Source organism: Pholis gunnellus (assembly GCF_910591455.1).
Source record: "Pholis gunnellus genome assembly, chromosome: 18".
In the NCBI taxonomy this organism is placed as follows: domain Eukaryota; kingdom Metazoa; phylum Chordata; class Actinopteri; order Perciformes; family Pholidae; genus Pholis; species Pholis gunnellus.
In genome coordinates, this window is record NC_136545.1 from 10,791,061 (window position 1) to 10,817,239 (window position 26,179).

At 41.5% G+C, this 26,179-nt stretch overlaps 2 protein-coding genes across 5 annotated transcripts in view; both read right to left on the reverse strand.

Moving 5' to 3' along the window:
• Nucleotides 1-26,179, reverse strand: part of rabgap1 (RAB GTPase activating protein 1) — a 54,477-nt gene that overhangs the window by 15,288 nt on the left and 13,010 nt on the right. For all 4 annotated transcript variants that reach the window (XM_079178478.1, XM_079178477.1, XM_079178480.1 and 1 more), the window contains 9 exons: nucleotides 24,625-24,785; nucleotides 23,117-23,227; nucleotides 22,093-22,159; nucleotides 21,869-21,971; nucleotides 21,262-21,431; nucleotides 20,929-21,094; nucleotides 19,799-19,892; nucleotides 18,102-18,252; nucleotides 1,422-1,535 (listed from right to left, as the gene is read on the reverse strand). In XM_079178478.1, the coding sequence (XP_079034604.1) occupies nucleotides 1,422-1,535; nucleotides 18,102-18,252; nucleotides 19,799-19,892; nucleotides 20,929-21,094; nucleotides 21,262-21,431; nucleotides 21,869-21,971; nucleotides 22,093-22,159; nucleotides 23,117-23,227; nucleotides 24,625-24,785 (1,137 nt within the window). The remainder of the gene's footprint in view (nucleotides 1-1,421; nucleotides 1,536-18,101; nucleotides 18,253-19,798; nucleotides 19,893-20,928; nucleotides 21,095-21,261; nucleotides 21,432-21,868; nucleotides 21,972-22,092; nucleotides 22,160-23,116; nucleotides 23,228-24,624; nucleotides 24,786-26,179) is intronic.
• Nucleotides 9,837-11,059, reverse strand: LOC306710869 (putative G-protein coupled receptor 21; the record flags this gene model as incomplete). The annotated part of the gene is given in 2 exon segments (XM_079179581.1): nucleotides 9,837-10,808; nucleotides 10,811-11,059. Coding segments are annotated over 2 exon segments (1,221 nt in total).

Below are 26,179 nucleotides of genomic sequence, written 5' to 3' on the forward strand. Positions count from 1 at the left end.
AAACCGGCCCAGGGCAAGATCAGTGTCCGTAAATACGGAACTTATACCCGACAGGTGGTGAGAAATATGACTTAAGCTATGCTGGAAGCTTCACACAGCTTTAAATTAACCGAAGCAAATTAAACAGTTGAGAAATTACACCCACCCACCATCATCATAACAGTGATATATATATAAAGTATAACGCTTTTTTAACTCACAGCAGACTTGTTGGGCTACAGATCTCCTGAATTATATTGCACAAGCTGTTGAGAGTGATACCTTGTTGTTTTTATTCCCTTTTTGAACAGCTAAAGTTGGCGACGGTTTTTTTTTGGCAGTAAAACAAGACATACATGAGAGAAGCATCTGGAGTGAGGGACGGAGAAAAAGAAAGAAATGACCATGAGATAAAAGTTGTGAAAAAGACAAACAGAAAGGAAAGGGAAGGGTTGGAGAGAGATGTTGGTGTTGAGGAAATGGAGTATGAAGGGAGGGAGCTAGGGACAGTTTGGAAAAAGGGGCTGTAGTGGCCTACTGAGCTACAAATAATGAGTGCAAGTCAAACAGACAAAGTGTGGATCAATCTACACACAGAGGAAGGGGAGAGCCCGCTGAATTATTCAAACACACCTGAGGAGGTGCTTGTCTGGGAAACAGATGGATGCCCTCACCTGAGTTATACATAATGAATGACAGCAGTGACCAAACTACAGCCAAACCGTTCATGTGGGATTATGGAACTATAGGTTGAAATGCGTACGTGTCTCAGCTGCGGCGGCACTTCAGCATCACGCCAGTGTGTAAGAGTCTGCTGTGCAGCAGGAGTCATTATATTAGAGTCTTGTGTGTGTGTGTGTGTGTGTGTGTGTGTGTGTGTGTGTGTGTGTGTGTTCGTTCGATTATAAACTGTATTTCTAGAGTGGCTGTGGCTGTTGTGAACTCGCTGAACCACCCAGAAACAGAGCAACTGTTCAGTTAATTAATAAGCAGTTCCCCTTTAGCGCTGACAACTTTCACTACTGCTCTGAAAACTTTGTTACGTGACCAACTGTAAAGCCAGTCCAAAGTTTACACAATAAATATGCTGTATACCAGGGGAACATGTGATTCTCTTTCACATGCAGAAGGCTATAATTGGTTCTAGCGATGCACACCAGCGCTAACAAAAAGAACAATTGTTAGTGTAAATATTTACAATAAATCCCCAAGAAGACAGACGTTATACGGTATTAATTAATCAGTTCTTCACTTTGAAGAATGGGGTTGTAAGAATTCACATTTGTTTACATAAACAATAACACAAATACACAATATAATAAGTGTCGAGCTGCATTTTTGTATTGTGTGCTTTATCCACTCATCCATTTTTCTCCAAAAATGCCCTCTGTTGACTCTAAAACTGTAATCTAAACACCCTCCTGCACGGGTGTGTGTCCCACCTTGCAGATCTTGTAGAGGGAGTCTTGTCCATCTCCTCCGGTGTCTTTGAAGTAGTCATGAGCCGGGAATGTCCTGTTAATGTCCCTGGTAATAGCGCTGTCCTGAGGGGACTCCTAATAATGAGACAAAAGAGGAGGGGGGGACAAAAAGGTCACAGTGAATGAAACAAAGTGAAAATGGTGTGTCACTCAGAGGGAGTCACTTAAGAAGCCACAAGCAGCTTTATTAGACAACCACCAGCAGCGGTCATGTGGTGGCAACACACCGCTGAGATTTACAGTATAGGTCAAGATGAATTACTGGCAGCACAGAGTGTTCTCTTCAACAGAACAAACTGTACGCATCTCCCTGTATCTTGTCTGATAAGTGATTCTTATGTTGCAAACGCTTACATACGCTAACAATAGTTACTAACATAATAACACCGTTCGGACAGACTGCAACAAAACAACAGTAAAGGAAATGTGACCGAAGACATCATGTAGCACGCCATGATTTGCAATCAGTACCGAGAACTTCAGAATGATATCAACAAGGAGGTCATATGATAAAAACAATAACACTGTCCTGTAAAACAGCAGGCTGATAGGAGGGTGTTGGGCTTCCATCGTCACACCGTCTACCAACACCGCAATCAAATGTTACAGAGTGGATCAGCCAGACCATCGGCACGAGAACAATAAAAGGTCACGGCTGTACTTTGTCCCGCAAAAAAATGGTGCGATCGTATTTGGGCCGAGTGGTGCGACGGGCTGGAAAAAGAACAAGAATAAAGAGTCTACAACTATGCGAGCAGCTTTGTGAGACAGCAATATTTTAAGCTAAATGCTAACATGCTAATGCTAAGCAAGTATAAGCTCATCACTAAACACAAAGTACAGATGAGCATGACGGGTATGTCATTAGTTTTGTAGGTATTATGTCATAAACTAAATAACTAGACATTAACGTTTTGACCCGATAATTTGGCGATAGAGTAAAGTCTGAGTTATTATTACAATTCACCCTGAAAGGAACATTCACACAGATCAGTAACTACTCCACTAACAAAGATTAATCACCCCTCATTTCATTATTGATGCTCATTGTATTTGGAACAAAAAGCCTCTAAATAAGTAATGTTACTCCAAGACACGCTGGCCATTACATGACGAATCAAATACAGATTTTAAGATATCTTCACAGTACTTGGCCGCAAAATGGCTCTGAAGTGGACACCGCATGTTGTTTAATACAAAGATGGGGCATTCATTAAACTTTGTAGGCAGAAATCCGTTTTGGCGTTCTTTGTTTAGCCTGGTGCTGTGACCGTGCTCTCAGACCATCAGTGAATAATGAGACAGTCAGCAAGAGCAAAGAAAGGTTTCCATTCGTCAGCAATGAGTAACAATAACGCCTCGCCAAGTTCATGAGAAAGGAGCACATTAATGTGATACTCCATTGATCAATGTAGGAAAATGTTCCATTACACATTGGGATGTTAAAAAGTACTCCTTGAGTTTTTTCAGCATCCTGTGCCTTGCTCAATGGCACTTTTGCTGGATTACCATCAATTCCTCTCGGGCTTAAAATCCCAACTAAGAAACCCATCCTGCTACACCAAAGTGGATGTAAGTTAAAACAGAAATCCCTGCATTTAAATCACCAAAGTTGTTTTTGTTTGTTTGTTTGTAATCTCTCTTGTTCTCTTTGTAGCTAATTATACCTTCTTGTTCTCTCGGTTACTGCACCCATCATGTCCTTCCCTCTCTTTCTTTCTAAGCGTTCTATTCCAGCTTCCACAGGAGGAGGAAAGTCAAACCAAAATAATATAAGTAGAAGAAGAAATGCAGGAAGAAAAGAATACTAAAACAAAGTGAGGTAATGGGGATCAGAGACCAACAACAGGGGGCTATTTTATGAGTCCATTCCACAACTTCCACCACACCCTGTACGTCATAGTTACTCTGTGTGTGTGTGTGTGTGTGTGTGTGTGTGTGTGTGTGTGTGTGTGTGTGTGTGTGTGTGTGTGTGTGTGTGTGCACAGCCAGCTAAACTAGATACTTAGGGAAGTTTGAGTAGTGATGATTATGAGAGTAACAGTTCCTCTGTTATATGGTTGGTGTTTATTACTATGTTATTATATTTTTTAAAACACCCAAATCTGTGAAGTACTGAGAGGCATTTTTGTGCTAAATTTTGACATTTCATACACCAAATGATTAATCGATTATTAAAAAAAAGAAAACACAGGCACCCTAGAAATCTTGATATTGAAATTGGTATTGATGCAATTTTAGAGCACAGGGTCAGCGCTTCTGCTACCAGTGTGAAGGGCCCATTGCCCTGGGCCGCAGTCTCTCAGTGAATGATAAGGATCCATGTTTATACAAGCACCACTTAGCCGTACTTATCTGGAGTGCTGAGAGCATGTACAAAGACCTCTGACATAACGGCCAATTAGCTTCCTTTCTGTCCGTCTGTCGATTCAGTTAACGTGAGGGTTGGAATGAGGGTAGCGTGAGAGGGGACAGAAAACATATCCAGTGTCTCATGAACGTGGACAAAGTGTGAGAGCAAGTTGAAGCAATTAAGAGAGACAAAGAGAGCGATAATGCTAAGAATAGTGTATCTCTGTGGAAATGTATAACGAAGACAGTGAAAGGTGATGACATAGATAGTGCTGTAGCTTTAATTGACACTTGAGCAGTTTAATCCATATTTATAATCTGCAACAAGAATAAGGCTGCTGGAAGCAGCATGCAATACGTTCATAAACAAAGTGTAAAAACACTAAGTTGTGGTTTTACGGGTAGTTACGTGCTGTTAAAACTGGAGTGATTTCCAGGAGTCTCGACTGGCTGCCTTGTAACCTCACAGTGATGACAATTCTGCAGCTGGAAGGCACCGGGATCTGCTTATTAGGGAGCTTTAAAAAGGTGCTGGCAGACATACGTTTGAAGTTAACATAACGGGGCTAGCCTTTATGCTATGCTGGGCTAATCGCTCTATCTCCATATGCGTTTCTTTCAGCAAGGCTTCACACACACTTGTTTAATGGCACACTGTAAAGGAATGTGTCATAAGGTTAAGCTGAAAACTGTGAGAAGAATGTTGATAAAACCATACGAAACTGAATGTTTACTGCAGAGGAGACGTTTCATGCTGGGACGCAGATCTTTTTTTGAAAAGTTACAAGCCATGAGTCTAAACAAGTACCCGCCATTTTCATCCAACAGCAGCTACATATGGTGACAGATATGAAACAGACTGCAACAGTTACTTTTGTCCAAACTGTCCTTAACGAACACTACGGCATGAATGTGTCCAAGCACTGTCTACCGTCAGTGACACTGTATGGAAATCAAAGAGCATCTTTAAACTGAATGGAAGTCAAGGAACAAAACATTTTCTTCTTACGAAAAAACTGTTCACTGGGGGCAGAGGTACAGTGTGTGTGTGTGTGTGTGTGTGTGTGTGTGTGTGTGTGTGTCTGTGTGTGTGTGCGTGTGTCTAAAGCTAGGAATAAAGTACCGGAGTAGGGCTTCCGTGGGAAGGCTGAGTAGCGAGCCTTCTATTGTTTATGTCCCTGATTTTCTCTGACTCAACACAATAGCTGACATGTCATTCTGTTATTCTTTCTCTGCTCCTAAAGGACTCTGCTGAGATGCCAACAGAACACAGGGTGATACTTATCAAGCCTGATACAACCCAACACAAAGCAACCCTGAGTGCTATACTTTGAATGTATTACTGGATTCTGATTCAACTTATAGAAGAAACAGTGAATGTGACAGTAAATGTAATGCTTTGTAAATAACTAGTAGAGCCTTGACAGCTGCTTTCATCACTAACAATTGAGATTTGTACTTCCTTTACTAACAAAGCAAATCATAAACTGTTTAAATCTGTGATTTTCTTTGCAATAATGTGTAATGGGCAGAGCACGTGCTCAAGCTGTTTCCTCACCTTGGCGTCATCCATCATTAAATCTTAATCGTCTGTCTCATGCCCTACTTTTTGTGCACTGGTAAGCAGCTTCAGCACGAGCAGAGCAGGGGAAATATGCATCTGATGAGAACGGAGACGACAGAGAGGAACGTACTTGAAGACGTTTCACCTGCGAAGAGGGTAAAGAAACTGATGATAAAAGAAAATGTGTCCACCATGCCTGTGTTCGTAGAGAGGCAATTAGCACAAGGGAGTTTGAATACATTGAGATAACATCACATTTATTTGCTCAGTACAGATACACAACATTTACACGTGTTTTAATACCATATAGGCATTTCACCTACAAAGCATCGTGGAATGAAAGAAAGAAATTCACAGACTCACTTTCATGACCGCAATATCAAACATGTTTGACCTTTTGCATTACCCAGACATTGTCCAACTATAAAAGCATACATCTTACAAAAACCTTATCGCACATTCAACACCCATGACGTATGAAATATGACGTAGTTTGTCCCGATCTGTACACTAATGGCTTCATTTTTCTCAATCTGAATTTTACAGATGCCCCATTGTTGACTGTGAGCAATTTCCAGCATTCATTGTGGACAAAAAAATCACACGCAGAGATAAATTCATTCCTCTTTTGGGACGTTTCCACACCACGGTTTTTTAACAGTGTTCCTCAGAACAGATTATTGTCATAAATTGGTCATGAATTGGCCATTAGTGGGAGTCTGGTGGGGTGTGTGTGTGTGTGTGTGTGTGTGTGTTAAAGTGCACTACAAGAGTGAGGCTGTACTGCCCATTCAGGGTACTGTCTACTCTAATAAATATCTAATATGTTCAAGATAAAAATGTGTGTCTCAAAATCTGTTTTATAGGTTATTTTAAATAAGGCCCCCATCACACTTATCACTGTCACGTGTTCTGCATCTGAATAAAATCAAGATACAGTTTATACAAACTTAATATTTACATTGATCCACATGTACAGTACAATACATACGGACTATGCTTGTTCCCGGGACAGATTCACATCTGGGTTGCCCCAGTTCTGAAAGTCGCGATGCAACTAAAGCCGTTTGCCAACCACATACGATGCCAGAGGACGAAGAGGAAGATGAAGCAGCAGCCACCTTCTATTGTTTCAGGATAACTCGTAAAAGGGCTTAAAATGAAATAAATATGACCTGCGCATAATATAAGGACTCTGGAAAAACAAAAGAAAAGTCAGTAAGGAAGCTAGGAACCATTGCGATTGTATTTATATTTTACCTGAAAAACCCTATCTGCAGATAGCCTTCCAGTTTTTAACTCATTTTTAGAGAAAAAGGTTCCACCCATTGTTGTGCCTCATCAGCGATCATTTTCCTCTTTCATGGCAGGAGACTGTATTTAACCGACAGATAGATAGATTTCTAAACCAGCCTTTGTGTCCACATTCCCTTGCTCTTTCTAATCCTAACCAACATGGCGCCGCACCTCGACACAACCACCACCAGAGTGGTTATTCCCTTGAGAACATCTTTTCATCTTTCCTCAAATTCAAAAGTTATCAGCAGAGACAGCTTGACAGAAAATGCTCAAGTAAAATAAAATGCATCCTTCATCGAGACTCCTTTCAATAGAGAAGCATGCTACTAAATCTAATTAAGAGTTCACAACTAAGTCATTTTACAAAAATACAAATTTCTGTAGCAACAAGCAGACATTCAATTCGCCGTTTCTGTACATGCCGTTTCTGTGAACGTCATTTCTGAACAAAGGACGTTACAAATACAATACTTGGCAATGCTTCACAGATAACAGCCAGCCTGTATAAAGACGACATGTGAATCTACCACCATTGTACTTCATACTCACATACACTCACAGAAATACAGTATACTCGAGGGGAGTGATGTGCAGCTAACAAAGCAATGAAGCAATGCTCGCACCCTGGCTGGAACACCGTAAACAGTCAAATTCAGCGAATGGCTGCATCCTAACATACCCAGACACACACTAACAAATAAATTAGAAGGCAAAAAATAACAGTTTTGAGTCATGTGTTTTACAGAAGAGAGGAGCTAATATTTTTTTAGTGTAGCTGAATTTTCTTAATGACAAAGAAATGGGGCTCAGGTTATCATGTACTGAGTGTGGAATCAAGGCTGGCTAACGTACGTATCCAGTCTGTGAAAACAGTCGTGGGTCTATGAATGAAGCCCTCCAGAAATGTGAGGAAAATACTCTCCCCAACACTTCATGTTCATTTGTATATCAAGGCAACAATATATCACTATATACTGAGAAACAGTCATATTCATGCAACACAAGGCATCCCTGTGCCAATACAGTGGACCTACACGAACTTTGTGGAAAACGCATTTTACTAAATCATCATATTAGATATTTTTGTTTAACTTTCTTTGGCAGATTAGATCAAATATATAAAGTTAGACTATCTGCACCTAAATAAACGGTGACGTGGTTCAAAATAGTGATGATGTTTCACAATTTCTGAGTGGAGTGACACAGTATGTACACTTGGGTTCATTTCAGCTTATTATTGGTCTTCAGTCGCGCGCGCGCGCGCGCGACTGAACCTCGGTGAGTTGAGGGCTCAGTCTTCTTCCTGGTGCTGTAAAGAGGTCAGAGTTTAACCAGAGGTTAGCCTGCTGGCAGCAGAGGGAATGGGCTATGTGAATGCTCGGTTTACATTTGATCCACAGGTGTTGGTGTGTTTGTTGTGTATATGCGTGTGTGTGTATATATATACACTAGTCCCCTAATGCAGGCACAATAATGCCATCACAGCCCAATACACCTGGAGGACTGCCCAGTTGAGTGCAACTCAGAAGCATCTAAAAATAACTTCAAATTGAACAGAACAGAGCAGCGAGATTAGTTTTTCATTGTTCTATCCGTGCAAGTCGCATAAACGATGATCATGGCTAACCGTGGAGGCGGAGTTAAAATCTAGTCCATTGTTATTTATGCAAACATTTTATTTGAAGAAGAAGAAAACAAAGTGTTTCTTCTTCTTCTAGAACTTTGTCTGCTTGGAATATGCTCCCCACCACCTCAGACAGACCAAAAGTAGATTTTCTTTCAGAAAGTCACTAAAACAAAAATGGACGACTCTCATATCAATGTTATTTTGGTTTGTTTTAGAATCCTTTTGATAGGTTTTACTATATTGTATTAGTGACTATTTAGTTTTTGTTCCCATTGTAGGCCACCATTGTTTATTGTTCCATATGCAGAGCTGTTATCTCCTGATACTTGTATTTGGTTTGTTTTGTCTTTTCTTGTTTTAGTGACAGTTTGATTTAAAATAGTTTTTATTGTTATTGATTTTTTTGTGGACTACCAGGAAGACAAGCGACCTCTTTGTAAAAGCTAATGGGGATCCAAATAAAGAATACACGAAGCATAAAGTACGCCTAGGTTTTAACACGGTAATATATGTTTAAGACCGCTCATTAGACTATCCCTCTCAGCCAATTAACGAAGATATGGTGGTCAGGATCACAGTTCAAGGGTCAGTTTTCTAAGAGTTTAACATTTTTCTTTGATCAAAGCCGTAAAAAAAAAAAAAAAAAAATCAGTCCAATGATGTACCAACAATCAGTGTAAAAATACATCCTCTCTTAGTCTTGCTTTACCGTGGGTAGTTATGAAATACATTTAGTTATATAACCAAAAGAACAAAAGTGCAATGAAACTTACAAGATTTGAAAAGTTGATTGAAAGATAAATTCCATGAAACTACCGTTTGCTTTTTGTTCGGTGAACAGACGTACAACACAAGATGGGCAGCATCAACAAGAGGCACAACAAATACACAATACACAAACACACTGTTGCATCACTTTAAGTATTCAGATACTGAGATGGGTAAGAGCAAGTAAAAACACATTTAAAGAACTCGCTATTGGCAGTTCACCTCAGCGTCACATTACTAAAACACAGCAGTCAACGGTTGTTCCGTTTGCCACTGTCCTGATTATCTGGCAACAAAAGGTCGCATTGTTCAACTCACAGCTTTTCACAACACTTGTCTTGCAACGTTTTTGTTGTTTTGGCAAAATAAGTTAAGGATTCAGATCCCATCTCAGAAAACTTTAGGATTCAAATGTTCTACCTCAAAAGAGTTCATTTCTCCAGAGATGTTCAGACACCTTGTTCTGCTCCTTTCCAACAAGTACGTTTGCTGAGTTTTCTCATTTTAAAAACACCTTGCTGGGCTATTTATGCCTTTTCGTCTTCAGCGCTTTGCTCTCGACTCCTTCCCTCTGTCTTTGCCAGCTGTGGAGTGTGCAGAGAGGACGCCTGTGTAACCTCCAAATGCGACACAAAGAGCAGCGGCAGATCAACGGCCCCTTCCACCTCTTTACAGCACATTTAAGCTTCAAAGAGGCACTCACATCAGGCATCTTTTAACCAGTTCAAATGCTAATTTGGCACAAGGGCTTCCTCTCTTGTGTGGTCTACACGTGACACGTTGTGCCGATTCCTATTTCCCCATGACCGAAGCCATACCCAGTTCCTCCACATCCTTTTTCGACAGAACCAACGAACGCCTTCTTGGTGCTCCTAACCCCAAAGCCACTACTGCCACTGCGCTGCAAACAGAAGGAGCAGAGGCGTTTGAGGCCCTTCCTGAAGGCAGAATTGGAGAGGCTGTAGATGAGACAGTTACAGAAGCTGTTGCTGATGGCGAGCCATGTGGTGAAGAACGAGACTGCAGGGTGTTGGTAGATCCCACCGCTCTCCAACAGAAAGTAGACGATGTAGGGCAACCAGAGGATGTAAAACACGCTCGTGATGCGGAACAGTACCATAGCGTATCGCTTGTCTGGGTAGGTTGACGTGGGCTGCTGATATTGTGTTTCGGATTTTTGTGGTTGGGACAAGTGGGACAACTGCCCTTGCTCTACTGCACTGCCGTCCTTGATGGCCGATCCCGGGCCCTGCAGTTGTTGGGGCCGGTAACGTGCGTGGCGCTCGCTGATCTCCCGGGTGTGCTGCCTGCAGATCTTGAAGATGTTGGCGTAGGTGAAGCAAACCGTGAGGGCAGCCGGGGCGTAGAGCAGCGCGACTATGAAGGTCGTGAAAGCCGGGCTGGTCCTCCACTCGACCGCGCACCACTCCACCACATCCCCGTGGTAGCCAGGTTTCCCCCACCCGAGAAACGACGGGAGAAACACCAGAGCGGAGTACAGCCATATCAGAACGATGCAGCATCGCACTCGACAAGGTGTCACCAGGGAGGCGTACGTCAGAGGCCGCATGATGGCAACGTAGCGGTCTACGCTCACGCACGCCAACGACACCATTGAAACCGATTTCAAAACGGACACCATGTACCCGAACACCTGGCAGGTGAGTTTGGGGTCGAGACCCTTGAGGTGATGGAGAGAGGACAGCGAGGGGAACAGGCAGCTGACCCCCACCAAGCAGATTCAGCGTACGCCATAGTCTGGATGAAAGCACTGGTGGTGTGCTGGCTGAGCAAGGGGGCGCAGTGAAACACAAAAATCACCACCAGGTTACCAGAAATAATGAGAAGAGTGAGAAGACATATGATGGAGACTTCAAGGAGGCAGGTGGTGAAAATTTGGGAATAGCCTATCGCAAGTAGGCAGAAGGGAGCAGATGTGTTTGACGGGTCAGCGGAGCTCTGGTTCAGTGGATCCAGGGAGGAATTCATCGTCTTGGGCTGGAATACGTGTCTCGGGGGGGGGGGGGGGGGGGGCCCTTCGAGGGTACGGGGATCCGAAGAACCCACTATTTTGACAGGCGACTGGCTGGTTCTGAAAGGAGCGGTGTGGTTTCAGTCCAAACAAAAAGCTCCATGCTGCGGTCCCATGATGAGCCGGCTGCCATCTGCCATTTCAAATGCGGGAGGGATGGAAACGACAGCGGAAGGGTGAGAAGCCCCCCAGGGTTTGTCGTCGGTGCAGGCAGTTGTGGTTTTACGAATATACAATAAATATACAAAACCACCAGGGTAAAAACAGACAAAAAGAAATGTTTGTATTCCTTCTCGTCTTTCCAGTTAAGCAAACTTCCCAGCTGAAGAAAAAAAAAAAAAAGAATGAAATGTGACTTTGTTTAAAGGAATTCCAGTCCAATCTATGCTTGAAATGCCTCCGCTCCCTATAAAGTCAAAGATGTCTTCAACATGTGCTGCAGCTGCTAAACACACAGATTGAAGCTGTCTTTTATTTCTCTATAGTCCACAGAGTCACAGCTTCCAGTAAAAAGACATCACTGTGTACATGAAGGAGACATGAAGCGAAATATCTCCTTTTTTTTATTCTGCCCGTCCTGCTTCTCTCTCCAGCTTCTTCTTCTCCCTCTTGTTTCTTGCCTCTTTTCTCTCCTCTATGTCCGCTTGCTCTTGTCTCAGTTTTCTGTCTGGTCCTTCGCAGTAAGATCACAGCGGACTGCCGTGAGCCGAGAGGATGAAGGCGGTGCACAGGGTGACTGATATTTAAAACACGTACCCACACACACACATACAATCACACCTCAGCTGTTGTTTCTATCCAGAGGAGCAGCAACTATGTCTGGACTGGAAATGAGGTAGGCAGGCATACCGATGCTGGGAGAAACCCCCCCCCCCCCCCCCCCCCGTGTTCATTTATCCTCCTTTGCTGTCTCTCTCTCTCTCTCTCTCTCTCTCTCTCTCTCACTCACTCACTCTGCCTCTCTCTCTACAGAAACAGTGGCACTGAGGCCCCTCCCCTTCCCTGTGGCTCCAACCAATGATAACCTGTCAGGGCACAAGGCTTGCCTCCTTCCCCCACCCTCTCACCCCTTCCTGTTTTATTTATTTATTGTTTAATGGCAGTGTTTCTCATAATCACCCCAAGATTCAAATACTCTTTCACACTGTTAAAATGAGTAACATTCAGTGTTCAGGGCTCTTTTGACCGTCAACATCTCCGCAGCCTCTCACCTCTTAGGGCATATTGAGCTGTAAGAATGGACATTGTCTTTCTACAGTGCAGAAAAGTTATTGTATTTGCTTGCAGGAAGACAAAAAACTGCATGCCTGGGTGCAGTTTACAGGAACTATTTCTATTATTAGTCTAATTGTAAACCAAGGTCATAGAGTACAAGGTAGCGGGTGCCCCTATAGCGCTGTGTCTTGTGATTTTGACTCCTTTACACACAGTATTGGCTATATAAGCTCTTATGTGTGCAAGTTTAAATTCTGCTTCTGTAAATAAAAAGCACAGAGACAGACTGTTATTTAAAAGATTTCTTTTGAAAGAAAGAATCCATTAAGATGAATGTGTTACATTTTCTCTACTTGTTTGTTAAGGAAGCCATAACTGCATTTTCACTGGCTCTATGATTTATTTTCAAGCTGGTACTCTATTGTACACTGAATCACACCTAATGTGTTGAATACATTTTAACTACTATACTCATTTTTATATTTGTAAACTATTGATAATAAACAGCAGCCACATAGAAGCTTAAGAGACGGATTTAAATACATGAAAGCAAAGCGCAAGTAAATCAATTTGCACACAGCCCGTGTGTAATTACCAGCTGATTCACTAACGCATCAAGTAATTATGCAATTAGTAACCGGGTCTGCCTCCTAGGTGCAAACTGCAAGTGAAGGAGACATGGAAAGTTACAATTCAATGGTTCAGCAAGTTCAGAGATGAAATATAAAAAGGTGGAGATGTTAAAATCATTAATTTCTAAAAAACACTTTAAGTCCAACTGAGAAATGCATTGCTTAAAAATATATCTACAGAACGGTTTGAACGGTTATACAGCAGAAAGAACCTCTATAAAAAGGAAGCAATGAAAATAAACAAAACGATGTGCAACATAAATATGCTATTGCCATAGTGCGTTAGTCTAATTAAAGTTTAATGAACTCACAACAGTAACAAAGAGGGTTTATTATTAATACTGGAAGAAAAAAAAACTCTCCCTGCAATATGCGTTAAATACGTTATAATAACATCACACTCAAAAGTAAGCACATGCTCTCACACAGTACTCAGTACCTTTTACAATGTAAACCTATAACAATGGTACTTACGTAATGTATCATTACACAAATGGCCTGCGTTCCCCCCCGAGGGTCATTTCAAATATTTAAGTGGGTTTTAGTTGTTTCCTGCTTAACTTTGCAACTCCATGTGTGCATGTGTCTGAAAGGGCAAGATACACAGCGAGAGAGAGCGAAGCTACAACTGAATGGACACTTATATAATAATACATATTTAGTACCAAGTGGCAACAACTTCTCACAAAAGTATTCTGAGAATTGGTTAGTACCTAATGGTTGTAACAGAGCCAATGTACGATATGTAAGCAAAGTACAAGCAAGATCGTAGATTGTATTATTACTTTTCATTTCACATGAAATGTTCTCATTTGAACAGTAACTTTGCCAATGTTGTGTGTGTGTGTGTGTGTGATCTGATATGTGATCTGATTGTGAATGCATCAGCAGATGCTGTGCCTCCACTTAGCACAGTCAGCTCTTCCCAGGTAGCATGACCTCTCCAGGCGTCTTTTAATCTTCCTCACGGGCAACATCAACAGAAAGCTTTTTATTTATTGCAGGGCTCTAAAAGGACTCAGTTGAACTCTTTTTCCTTCAATTTTCTTAACCAGGTTATCCCGAACAAGTGTCCTTCAGCCCTTCTGTAAAGAGCCTACTGACTCTGTGCTAGAATAATCACCAACTCAGTTATTTTGAGATTATATGATGTGCCGATTCCGTTTAATTACTCAGAATCCCGTACTAAAATTGAGAGACTTCAGTGGGCAGTAATCACCATCATATTTAGTGCCGCTACATCCTCATCCTAATGGGTTTCTGAAGAGGAGTGTGTCTCGTGCAGGGCAATTCGGTGTAGCGTGATGGAGACACACACACACAGACACACACAGACACAGACACACACACACACACACACACACACACACACACACACACACACACACACACACACACACACACACACACACACACAAGGCTGCACCTTTCTCCCCCCACAATCCTGACACACTCCCATGCTTTCAAGCACCTCCTCTGCCCACCACACGAGGAGCTAAAAATAGATGACAGTGCGATGAAATGGGTTGGAAGAGGAAGAGGAAGAGGAGAAAAGGATGAGGGGAGGGACTCAAAGATAACGGCGCGCTCGTCAAAGGTGATCGGAGGAAGAGGAAAGAAAGACAAACAATATTGCAAAAACAAAATCAGCAAGAAGAAAAGGGGAGTTGTGAGAATGAGGAATCTAAAAAAATTATATAAAACTAAAAAAATATGCAATTCAACGGTATAATACTTACTGTGTACTTCTACTTCAGAGGAAAACATTCTAGTACTACATTTACCTGACAAGGGCAATGTTACTGATTATGTTGAAGAACCGGATTTGACTCACAAAACACAATTATTATTCATTAAACTATCCAGCATAACAATAGAATTTAAGCTCCGCCTTTAACAGACATTAGGTACATTGTACTGATAATGCCTTTCTTACACTTTTAACCGGATGTAAATATTTGAACGCTGGACTTTTACTGTGCGTTTTTTTTTTGGAATAGCCCTCTTCTTTTAACACTGCTTGTATCAACATTCTCAGTGAGAAAAAGGGTGAAAAGTAAAGCAAGACAGTGTTTGCACGGGGCCCCGTGTGTAATCCCTACATTTTCCCCTGAAAAACAGTCGCTGTTACTCGCAGTCTAGAAACATCGGTGAAATGCACTTAGCAGAGGTCATTTTAAAACGTTACTTGTGTTATAAGTTCGTATCAAATCTTACACTGGTGAAATACACTCTGGTTCAACATACTGGACTCATACTAGTGCCCTGAAGCCCCGCCCCCTCTGCTGAACAGAGCGCTGCTCACTCGTTAATCAAAAGTTTGTGAACGGACGGAGTTTCCTTGCTTTACAGTTAGACATAAAAATAATCAGTCACACTGTGCCAACCTTTGTATCAGCAGCTAAAAACAAAAACAGAAGAAGAACTGGTCAACTGATGTGCAATCTGAGGTTTTCATTAAACTTAGAATTGCCTTGTAGGAGTAGAAATGAAAAGAACTGGACTATTAATACACCAACATTAATATCTGAGAGTAAATAATGTTTCTCTGTGTAGTTGCTATGGTGAGCTTAGAGCTAGTACACAAATACAAACACCAGGCAAGGGTGGTGAGAGTTGTTATACAGTAACAGACAAAACATTAATATAATAAGATACACAAGATTCCAGCCTGTTGCCGGTTACCTAACCCTATGGGACAGAGAGACAGAAGAGGAAAAGAAGCAGACACGTCGGGCCAACAAGACAGCAGGAGAAAGAGGCAAGAAGACAGTGTGACAAAAAAACAACAACACACAAATGAGCAGGCAGACAAAGAGAGATAGGTAGACACACAAGTCGACAGGCGCACAAACAGGTCTAGGTGAAAGTCAGAGGGAGTCAGAGAGGCAGGCACGCGGGTCAGTATGTGGGTCAGACAGAGGCAGGCAGACAGGTATATATGAGCGCTTGTTTAGGCTCTCCACAGTAGGCTGGTGCAGCAGGCCTGTGTTTATCTGATCACATTGTGTCTACACTACACAGAGCCGCTGTGTATGCTCAGATAGACACCTCAGGGGACATTTGTAACATTCTGCCTCTCTCCCGTAGGTAAAAGGTGGTTAAAAAACACCGTTGAATATAATGCAGTAACACAATAGTGTGACACAACACTATCGACCACACACACACTATAGAGTTGAATCAACAGCTCTCGGACACTGTCATGCAACTGTACAAGTGTATAATAACTTGACATAAGAAATTCAGTGTGTTAGTGTTAATACTGTCAACAGTTTACCCTTCTTATAGAAAGCAATAGTAAATGTCATTGTGTCACATTGTCTTTCTTGACAAATTATTTGTTTGCCAGACTTAGTAACTCTGTCCGTGACTCGCTTCTACTAACTATAAATTGCAAAATGTCGACCGGTACTTTCGGTTTTTAGCAGCAGGAACCCTCCTGTGGGGAAATTCATTAGGGCTCCATTGGAAAAGAATAGGTTCAATGTCCATCAATGCCTTTGTATTCAGATACGTGGATGAACACCAAGTTCAGATTGGGGGAGGTTTAGGGTACAAAAGAGGGCACTAGCTAGGACATGATGTGCACACAGTGCACTACAGCACAAAGAGACGCACACAAGCACAGGCAGAATGCACACAAAAACAAATTAGGAGCTGGCACATGGAGTATAGTATGTAGATATTTAAAAAATAGGAAGGAAGGAATGCGTACATGAGAAGATATGTTTTAATTAGTACCAGTAACAATGCCAAGCATCAAAGTCAATTAAGTTATTTTCTAATTAGCACATGTAATATTCAGAGTACCATTATGCAATACATTTCAATACTCTTTTCAACATGTTAGAACTATTCTAGCAGTAACTTTTGTGTTTTAGTTCGAGTTCGATTTTATATTCGACTTTTTTTACTTTGTGCACACCATCTTTCGGTCCTTGAACTGAAAGCTGAAATTCCATTCATGTCATCCATGTTTAACAGAAAACAGCACGGCTCACACGTTAGTTTGATGTCAAACTTCTATTTAACTTTTAATATCCCCATTTTTCCATCGTCACATGCCAGAGATGTAAGGCCAAAAATAAAGCAAAGATAAAGAGCAAAAGAAAAAGCGAGGGTGGAGGGAGAGCAGAGCAGAGGGGAAGAAAGGGCAAGACCGACATCTTGTCACCACCTGAGACCCGGCTTGCTGCCTGGGGATGTTGCCTTTACATAAGAACAGTGGGCAGAGCGGCAGCCGAGAAATAAGGACACAGACTAGCACACTGTTCTCAGCGCTTAACCAACTCCAGCAGTGCGAAGTCACTTTCTTTCCATTCTAACATACAGTACACAAGGACAGAGCTACACATGCAAACCATCGTTCTCCAACGAACTCTAAACGCCAGCTGTCGTTTCTGACCATACACACAGACGCAGGTCTGCAGGAAAAGAGGCACATAAAGGCAATAACGTACCCAAGCAGCTATGAGGAAACAGCTAACCTCATGAATTACGACTCCTTACTTTTAGACGTTCATAAACAGGTAGTTACAAATATATTTTGTTTCTCCGTCTGAGGAATTATTGAGTTATAAGAAGTTATGGATTGTTAGTTTTAACAGAGCCATTAACGTAGAACAAATGTCTTCTCGAAGAAAAAGTGCATAAACCTTTCACAACACCAAAAGCAGTCATCTGGCATGACCTACGTGGGCGGCAGCAGCTAGCGTCACAAGTTTTGAAGCACATGAGAGGAGAAACTCATGAAACATGGCCGTCAGTGGCCCCTGGAGTGTGCTTTCAAACTGTTGCCAAGGACAATAACAGGAACACATGTGGTCTGGCCAGCACAAAACGAAAAACAAACAAGAAATGAAAATATGCTTGAGTTAAATGTGTTTCAGTTAAAGAGATCAAATTATAACCAAGTGTAAAAACAACATAAACAAAACCGGTACAGTTTGATGGCTTCAGCTTCGACAGAGATTTAGAAATAGGTGAGAGGTGACGTGCACGGCTTTGGTGATGCATCCAAAAATAAGGGGAGCTTGTGTACGAGTTCTTCTTGTTGAAGGACTGCTTACACCACCGACATTAGGGGATCATGGCACTGTTATTATGCCCTGACCGTGTTCACAAAGACAATACTTTCGTGCGGGCTTACCTTTGTGATCAGAGTGCGGTACTCTTCTACCTGGTGGTCATTGTTGTGGCAGCCTGCCAGGAGCTGCCACACCTCCCCGCGGAGAGCCTCGGGAATGCCGCTCCGCACCAAAGCCGGCAGCGGCCTGGGACGCACTGATAGGTTCATATGCCTGAGAAGAGAGAGACAGTGACAGTTAATCAAAGACATACTCGTTTTTATGTCGCCAGATTCTTGTAATCTGCGATCTTTGTGGGCACACCTGTGTACAATATCTACCGAAAACTTTGCTTCCATTGGCTCTACATTGTGTCTCAAAAAGGACCATCATCCTCTCTACAGATGATCATGACAGTGAGGAGGAGTTGTATCATCTAATAGAACAAGAATAGGGATTAACGGGCCTAGCATCTAATCAGAATATAAAATGTGTGCTGTTTTTGTACAGTATCCATGTAATTCTCAACTTTAAAACTTTTCCCCCCTCTGGCATTAGTTTTGCTTTATTTGTTTCTATGCATATTTTTAGCAGGATGGGGAAAACAATAGACAATAGAAGACAATAAGCCAGTGAAAATTACAGCAACAATACACAGAGGGCAAGTTTTAATGCTTTCCTTCCTTCCTCATCTCCACATTTACATGTCGAAGCTGTTGGCGAAACACTGGCTCTCAGAGAGTGATTTACACCGTATGCACTATAAAATGAACTCTGGTTATCTTCCATTAGTGAGTGGCAGAGACAGAATTAGAATTAGAGAGAAAGAGAAGGTGAACATGGAGCCACAGCTGTATCTACCTAACAGAAAACCCCTGGATCCCTGATGGCTCTCTAACTGTCTCCCCCGTTCTTAATATACCCCTCTCCATTGTCTGAGTTTGTTTGGTGTATTCGTTTCCGAGTATCAGTTTATGCAATACATGGTATTTTCTATTGAGACTAAAAGGGAACAAAAGTATGCTGTGTACCTTTCCGTGTGCATGCATGCGTGTGTGACTATGACGTAAGTAATGCCAGGTCTGGTCCTCAGGGGTATAAGATTGTAAAGGGCTTTCTGTGATTTGCCTGTCTTTGCTCCCTGAGGCCGTCTCCCACAATAACACACAAAATCACCAATCGCTCGCACACAAAGCCTAGTATTATGACAGGCTAGTCTTATGATTCCTTTCTTCACTTAGGCTTCATCTTTATCAGATAAGTGAGACAAATACTCCCCAACACATTCAATGTTCTAACGGTGATGTCAACATTGTGTAGTGTCAAAGAACGTTAAAGCCAAATATAGCAGGTAGTGAAGAAAAAAAAAACATATAAAAAGGTGAAATAAATAATCTGGATATGTATTGTAAAAAATTCAACTGAATTCTATTCTCTTGAAAAAGATACATGAGCACAGACAGGGAGAAGAGAGAGGCGTGTGTGTGTGTGTGTGTGTGTGTGTGTGTGGAGCTTAACTTGCAGCTAATTAAAGTCCGAGCAGTTTTAATTCAGTTCATCACGAGCTTTTGATTAAAAACAAATGCAGTAATGGAAGAGGGAAGCCATCTTAATAAGCTGCTTATCAAGAACTCCTGCTTGCTGCTCTTTCTTTCCAATACAGTACATCCGCTAAACCCCCCCCATACAAAAATGAGTTGTGTGTGTGTGTGTGTGTGCACATTCATTGCAACAGCAATAGAGGAGGAAGGACACATTTAACAAGGCAACAAAGCCTTACCACTTGGATAACAAGTCCCCCCAGGTCTCCAGGATCTTCTCTGCACACTCCTTGGAAACATCACCTGACCCGCTGAGTAACGGCTCATCATTATCTGGACACACAGGTGTAAAAAAAAAAAAAAAAATGCAAAATGAGGTCCATTGTTGTACTTTTCCTACTTACATGTTTAGATTTGCCCTTTAACTGTTCCAAATGAACTGCAAAAATTCCCTAGAGCTCATGTATGTGAAATGAAAGTGATTAAATGAATGTGAGGACTTATGATATAGATGTTTCCTCATTTAAAGAGAGTGTTTTATATGGTGTGTGTATAGTCAGTCGCAAACTTTCTGCTTATTTTTGGTCACAAGATGGTGCCCATTGGACATGATAATATAGAACTTAAACTGCAGCCGTCGAAGCAATAAACATGCATACGCAGATGTGGAACTTTATGTCTTCTATTTGTACTATTTTTGATATCCGCTGAAAAGCGGTACTATCTTCATGTACTCTGGTATCTAACTATTTATAACAAGAAGCGAGGAGCAATCAATGGACATGCAGTCCAAAGAGTGAGATCAAACTGTGCCAAAGGGATAAAGACTAAAAACAAAAACAGACCGATACAAAAAGTTCCTTAGTCATGCTCTCTCTTTGCTACCTCCAACAGTCACACAAAAACTCACACACCGCTGCTGGCTAAGTATTCTGGGTGGATACAGTACAAACAGTTCTGTAACATAGTGTTTGATCAACCACACAGGGTTATTACTTTTATTATTGTGTTTCTGGAGGTGCCAGCTTCTTAATGAAGTCGGTCCTGGCCAAGGACACCACAATGGTTCGGCATTGCAGAGTCAATCATTTATGTTATCTTGCCAGTAAAGCGTCTGCTTTGAGGTCGTTTGTGTCTGACGTGATCAAGTACAAGTGGTTCAAAAAGTTAAAACCGTTTGCATACGACTCTGCTAGTCAGTCTTCTTCTGTGGTTCTATGTGGACGTGTTTGCGATGGAATCTTTTCATATTTGCGGAGATTTGCTATATCAGGAATTTTATGTAACATAATTGCTATTCTTCTGTATTGTATGCCATTAATAAAATAAGAATGTCATAAAAGGGGAGGCTTGACAAAAATCCAATCACCTTCCTCTTCATCATCCTCAGGTGGTGAAGGGACCGTGGTACCGGTCCCGGAGGCCATTATGCCGGGACTAGCTGTGGTCTTCCGTTTCTCTCTCTCAGTCTCGCTTTCCAAACTCACCACCTCATAAAGTGTGTCGGAGGCCATCTTACGCTCCTTACGCTCCATCTGAGGAGAAATGATCCATCACATTTCTCTTTCAAACATTACCTCGCAATTACAAAAATCACAGTGTATTAAAAAAAACGGTTTTGTTGCACCATTAAAAAGGCCACAGCTGACATACGGCGCAATTCAGAAGAGAAAATGGAAATTTGTGTCATGACTTGACATACCTGTCGCAGTTTAAGGTAGAAGGTCTCAGTGTAGTTGCGCTTGCTGAAGGGCCAGAACAGCCTGTCATTTGGGGAGCAGACTCTGACCCTCGTCTCCAGCAGGAAACGGACCGGCTCCTCCACCTCTGTGATCACCAGGTCCACTGCTGTCGTCATGTACATGAATTTATCTGGGAAGCAAGAAAACGGCTTAAATGTTGACTCCCGGTGAGTAATTCCCTTCCATTCGCCATCTATAACAAATACATATTCAAGCCAAACCCTGTATCATTTTTCAGCTATATTTATGAGTGATCTGTTCAAATATTGTAGTTCCTGCTTTATATTCTAACAGCAGTTCTAACAGGAATGGCATTTATTAAAGTACAGTTTCCATGCCTAACAAGTGTAGCTATAACTGAACATTAAATTGCTCCTTCACAGCTTGATCTGAGGATTTGTGAAACCAGTGCAAAGTGATTTTCACGCTTGGAAATGTGTCGTATATTAGTGTGAAAACATGTGAGAATAAACAACCAACTAACTGATGAAATATGAACCGATGAAATAATAACTGTTGAAAAATCATTCGGGTTTATGTGAATTTCGACGGATTATTGGCCGTTACCTTTGGGCGTTTCCTCATTCACAGGCTGGAACTGAGGCGTGTTGGGGTTCCAACTTCCTGTGATGATGTAAGACTTCCCGTCGGAACTCTTTCCCATTGACTCCTGAAGGGGCACAAGTTGGAGGAAGTTAGCGAACACACTCAAACACTCAGTGACACACACACACACACACACACACACACACACACACACACACACACACACATGAAAAACAGTCACCCACCAGATCTAGCAGGTGCATGTCGCTGTTCTTCACATTTTTCCCTGGGCTGAGCAGGAGACCGAAACACCTGGAAAGGGGACACGCATGAAAGCAAGTGAACTGAATAGGATTACATAAGAACAAAAGGAGAGAAAAAACAGTGCAAGAGCGGGAACTAGAACTATAAATCTCCCTATCGAGTAAAACCCGTTGTTAACCATCACAAGTTACCGCAAATAGCTTCCTGGACTGATCCTCTAACACAGACCAGAACATGGAGAATATTAAACACAGCCCTTCAGTCCTCATATTCCCGGCGTTCATCAAACAATAACAAACCACCGTGAAAATGGAAACCTGCAAAAAAGTGCGATGGAATGTTTACATTTCGACAGATTTATCAAAGCGTGGAAAAATGAAGAGCCTCGGAGACAGACTCGCATCCGTCACCATCTTAAAACTGTGCCGGAACACTTAAACCTTGAGGCGGGCCAACACCCGGATGTGAAGATGTTCACCGGTGTGTGTTTATCAATTATAGCTTGAGTGATTCCTTTCTTACGAATGTCTGGTCGGGTTTTAAGCAGAGACACATCTCAACTGAAGCAAATGGAGGACGGTCTGACAGATACGTGATAGATTCTCTTCTTCCTTTTAGGACAATTCCAGACTGACAAACCTTTATATCCTCCATTCCCTTGGATGTTTACATTAATCTAGACTATTTATGCATGCTGTTGTCATGTTTAGGGATACATCTGTTGTCTTGGTTGTTGTATTTCAGAATAAATCTGCTGAACAAAAGGAAGCGAGTGTGTTTTACTAACACTTTACTCAGTTTTCTGTTTCCCATCAAACTGAAAGCAGTCTTATCAATGGATGTTGTAACTTATCTGAATAACAGATTAAACAAACAATAAAATGAACACTCAGTGCCTCTGAGGATGCTACTCTGAACCGATTCACTAGATGTATCGTGTGTGTGTGTGTGTGTGTGTGTGTGTGTGCATGAGTGTATGTTGTTTGTGTTGGTGCTTTATTTTACCTCTCAATAGCCAGTTCTTTATTGGAGGTCTGCAGGATATAAATAACAATTTTCTTGCCCATTCCTGCACGCAGCTTGAAGCTCTGCTTGTCCTTGTCTTTTGCTACAGCACTGAATATGCAAAAACAAGAAATAATATCCACATTTTTAACAGATCACCAATAGAAAAAACAGAGATGAATGTGACAAAATACAGACAGTGAGCTGTTTGAAAGGGACACAGTGAGGCAAACTTACTGTCGTACCTATTACACCTCATAAAATAATCCTATGAAATTGAAGACATTTTGAGTCATATTTCAACACAGGTTTACAGGTTGTTTAGGTCTGGACTGGGAAGGAAAACAATAATCATGCACTTTCTCATTTTTATACAAACTAGCAGGTACAACTAGACCAATGAAATGTATTTCTAGTCAGTCAATCAGCCAGTCTGACTGGAAAAGAATTGAAGACCATGGCTCATATTCAGAATAGACCCATTTCTCATAATAAAAGTGTGCATGAGAGCCATTTTCAAACTTTGGCACTGGTTCTTTTCCTGCTCGGCTTTCGGGGCTGGAAAAGACCCAGGTTTGAGACAGGAAGAGTAATCAACATTCTCCAAACCTTCGCAGAAATACATTCCTGAGGAAACACTGAAGAAACCCTTAGGTACAAAGTTTCTGAACATTAATCAATTTGAAATATATTGCAAACATTTGGAACCTACCATGATGTCAGGCAGTGCTCGAATCACAAACACCTGTCTCTTTTGATTAGAGACTTAATGTACCAGATACAGTTTTATATATAACTATATTATCAGACTGAGTCATGGTTTTATACTGAAACTAGCCTCTTTCTGCAGATAAACAGGCTTATTTACAGACTATTAAAAGGAAAAATAGTTTAAATATATTCCACTTCAATTCTATTTTACAGATATTCTACTGTATAAATGTACAGTTTCTATATAGCATTCATTTCATGTGATGTGCTTGCATGTGAGAGCTGTTTGCTTGGAAGTCAGCGCACTAAAAAATAATCAACAGAGCTAATGAGGAGGAAATATGTGCAGGCTAAAAATAACCACAGGCATAATTTCCGTTTGGTTTATTTTCTAAATAAGCTGAGTGTCTGTTGGGCTGTTTGTGAACACAAGGAAGTGTCTCACTAGTATAGGAAAGAAAATTTAAAAAAAAAGAGGTCAAGGAAGGTTGGTTGAATGGAGCAAACAGGAACTTTCTGTTGTGTTCTCGTGTGAAAAATATATATTTATTTATTTATTTAGAGGGGTCAACATATCGGTCTACTGTGAGACAGAGAGGACTTCTTGTGATATTTTAATAATTTCACAGTTGCTTTTACTGACACATCTTTTTGCATATAAACCAATAAGAGGATTCTCCCATCGTTGGTAGTATGCACCCCGGAAAGTTCATTTTTGACCTTTTAGACCACTGTGTAAGCATCATAAACGATGATCCCGTGCTCTAAACGTCGAAATGAGTGAATGCAAGTCTCACCTGAAGGTACCCTTGCCATCATCCTCCTTGATTTCCAGACTGACCGTGAAGGTGAACAAGTCACTGTCAGGGGTGAGCGGTGCGGGCTGCTGAGATGACAGAACTGCCTTCTTAGCTGACCGCCGGAACGCCGTGGCAAAGCTGTACAGTATCCTACTCACCTGGAGGAAGGGAAAGATGCATAAAACATATAAAAATGAACACAACATGTAGCCACGAGCATTGGTGAGGCCTAAAAGTACAGATATGCAATTCTATAGTTTGTGTTTAAATAGGAATTCATGATCTTTATTATAGCATTGGTGAAATTACCACAACTCTCCTGTGCCAATGGCCTCTGTTGGCTTAAGGTAAAAACACAGGCAACATTGACAAGTTGGTTATCTAATTAAAGCAGAGATCTAATAGAAAACATCCACTGAAGAGATAAACAGTATCACAAGGCAATATATCATAGTTTGACAAAAAGTTGAGCAGCTCCTGTAGCTGAAATGTCTTGCAGACCATAAAATTGGGGTTTTGAAGACCAAAAGAATCCACACAAGGCAAAATAATAATAAAGTAATTGGTACCGATTCAAAACTCGACCAAACCTCAGCAGATCTGTTCTGTCATTTTAGCAATATGCGACACTAAAAAGCTTACCTAATGTCCCACTACTCCATTAACCATCTTGAGCTTTAATCAACACACCGATTCACATTTGCCGGTGTGGAGCTATTGTTCCTGTTAACACTGAGCAGAGACTACAAGGTTCTGCTCAATCTCCCATCCCAAAGAGGAGCAGAGGTCGGGTGTGGGGGAGGCAGCTGAAGACTGCCAAGTGTGGAAAAACTGTGGGGTAATGATTTATTTACATTTATCTAATGTACTTTCCCAAATTTGTGGGCTTTGCATTTCGTCAAGAAGTATTTTATTTACCTTTTGATCATTACTGCACAGACATGTGTGTATGATGACAAACAGAGCGCTCCCCCAAACAGGGGCCCACAGCACAATGGTTTTGGATCATGTTCTACAGGATTGTGGTACACAGCAGAGCTTCTGCGTTAGTGACTGAGAGCTGGTGTGGGGTAACTGCTGTCATCAATAAATAACCATGCTCGCTTGCTTTTTTTTATTCAAGAGTATAAAGCAGCTCCTGATCTGTCCTACAAAAAGCCTTTGTTATGTTCTTGGTACAGTAAAAGGATGGAGGGCATTGCAAGGGGGATGATTATTTAGAAAACAACGGGGGGGTTGGATGCAAGAGATGAGGAATAAAGTGGGGAGTTATGTTGGGGGGTCACCCCCTGTATGGATGAATTTATGACAAATAACACAAAAAGCATTGTTGGTTAATGTTCCAATCAACGATGGAGTCTGAACTGATCCGTTTCGACTGGCTACAAATGGCCATTTTATTCTTTGTGTGCAGTCTGAAGGGGCTGTATTAGGACCTGGACAGTTGTACTGCAAAAATATCAATCATGACGAGCAATTTGGGCAGATATTGGCTTTTGTTTTTAAATATGCCAAACTGTAGCGGAAACAGTTTTTACGCTCAAAATACATA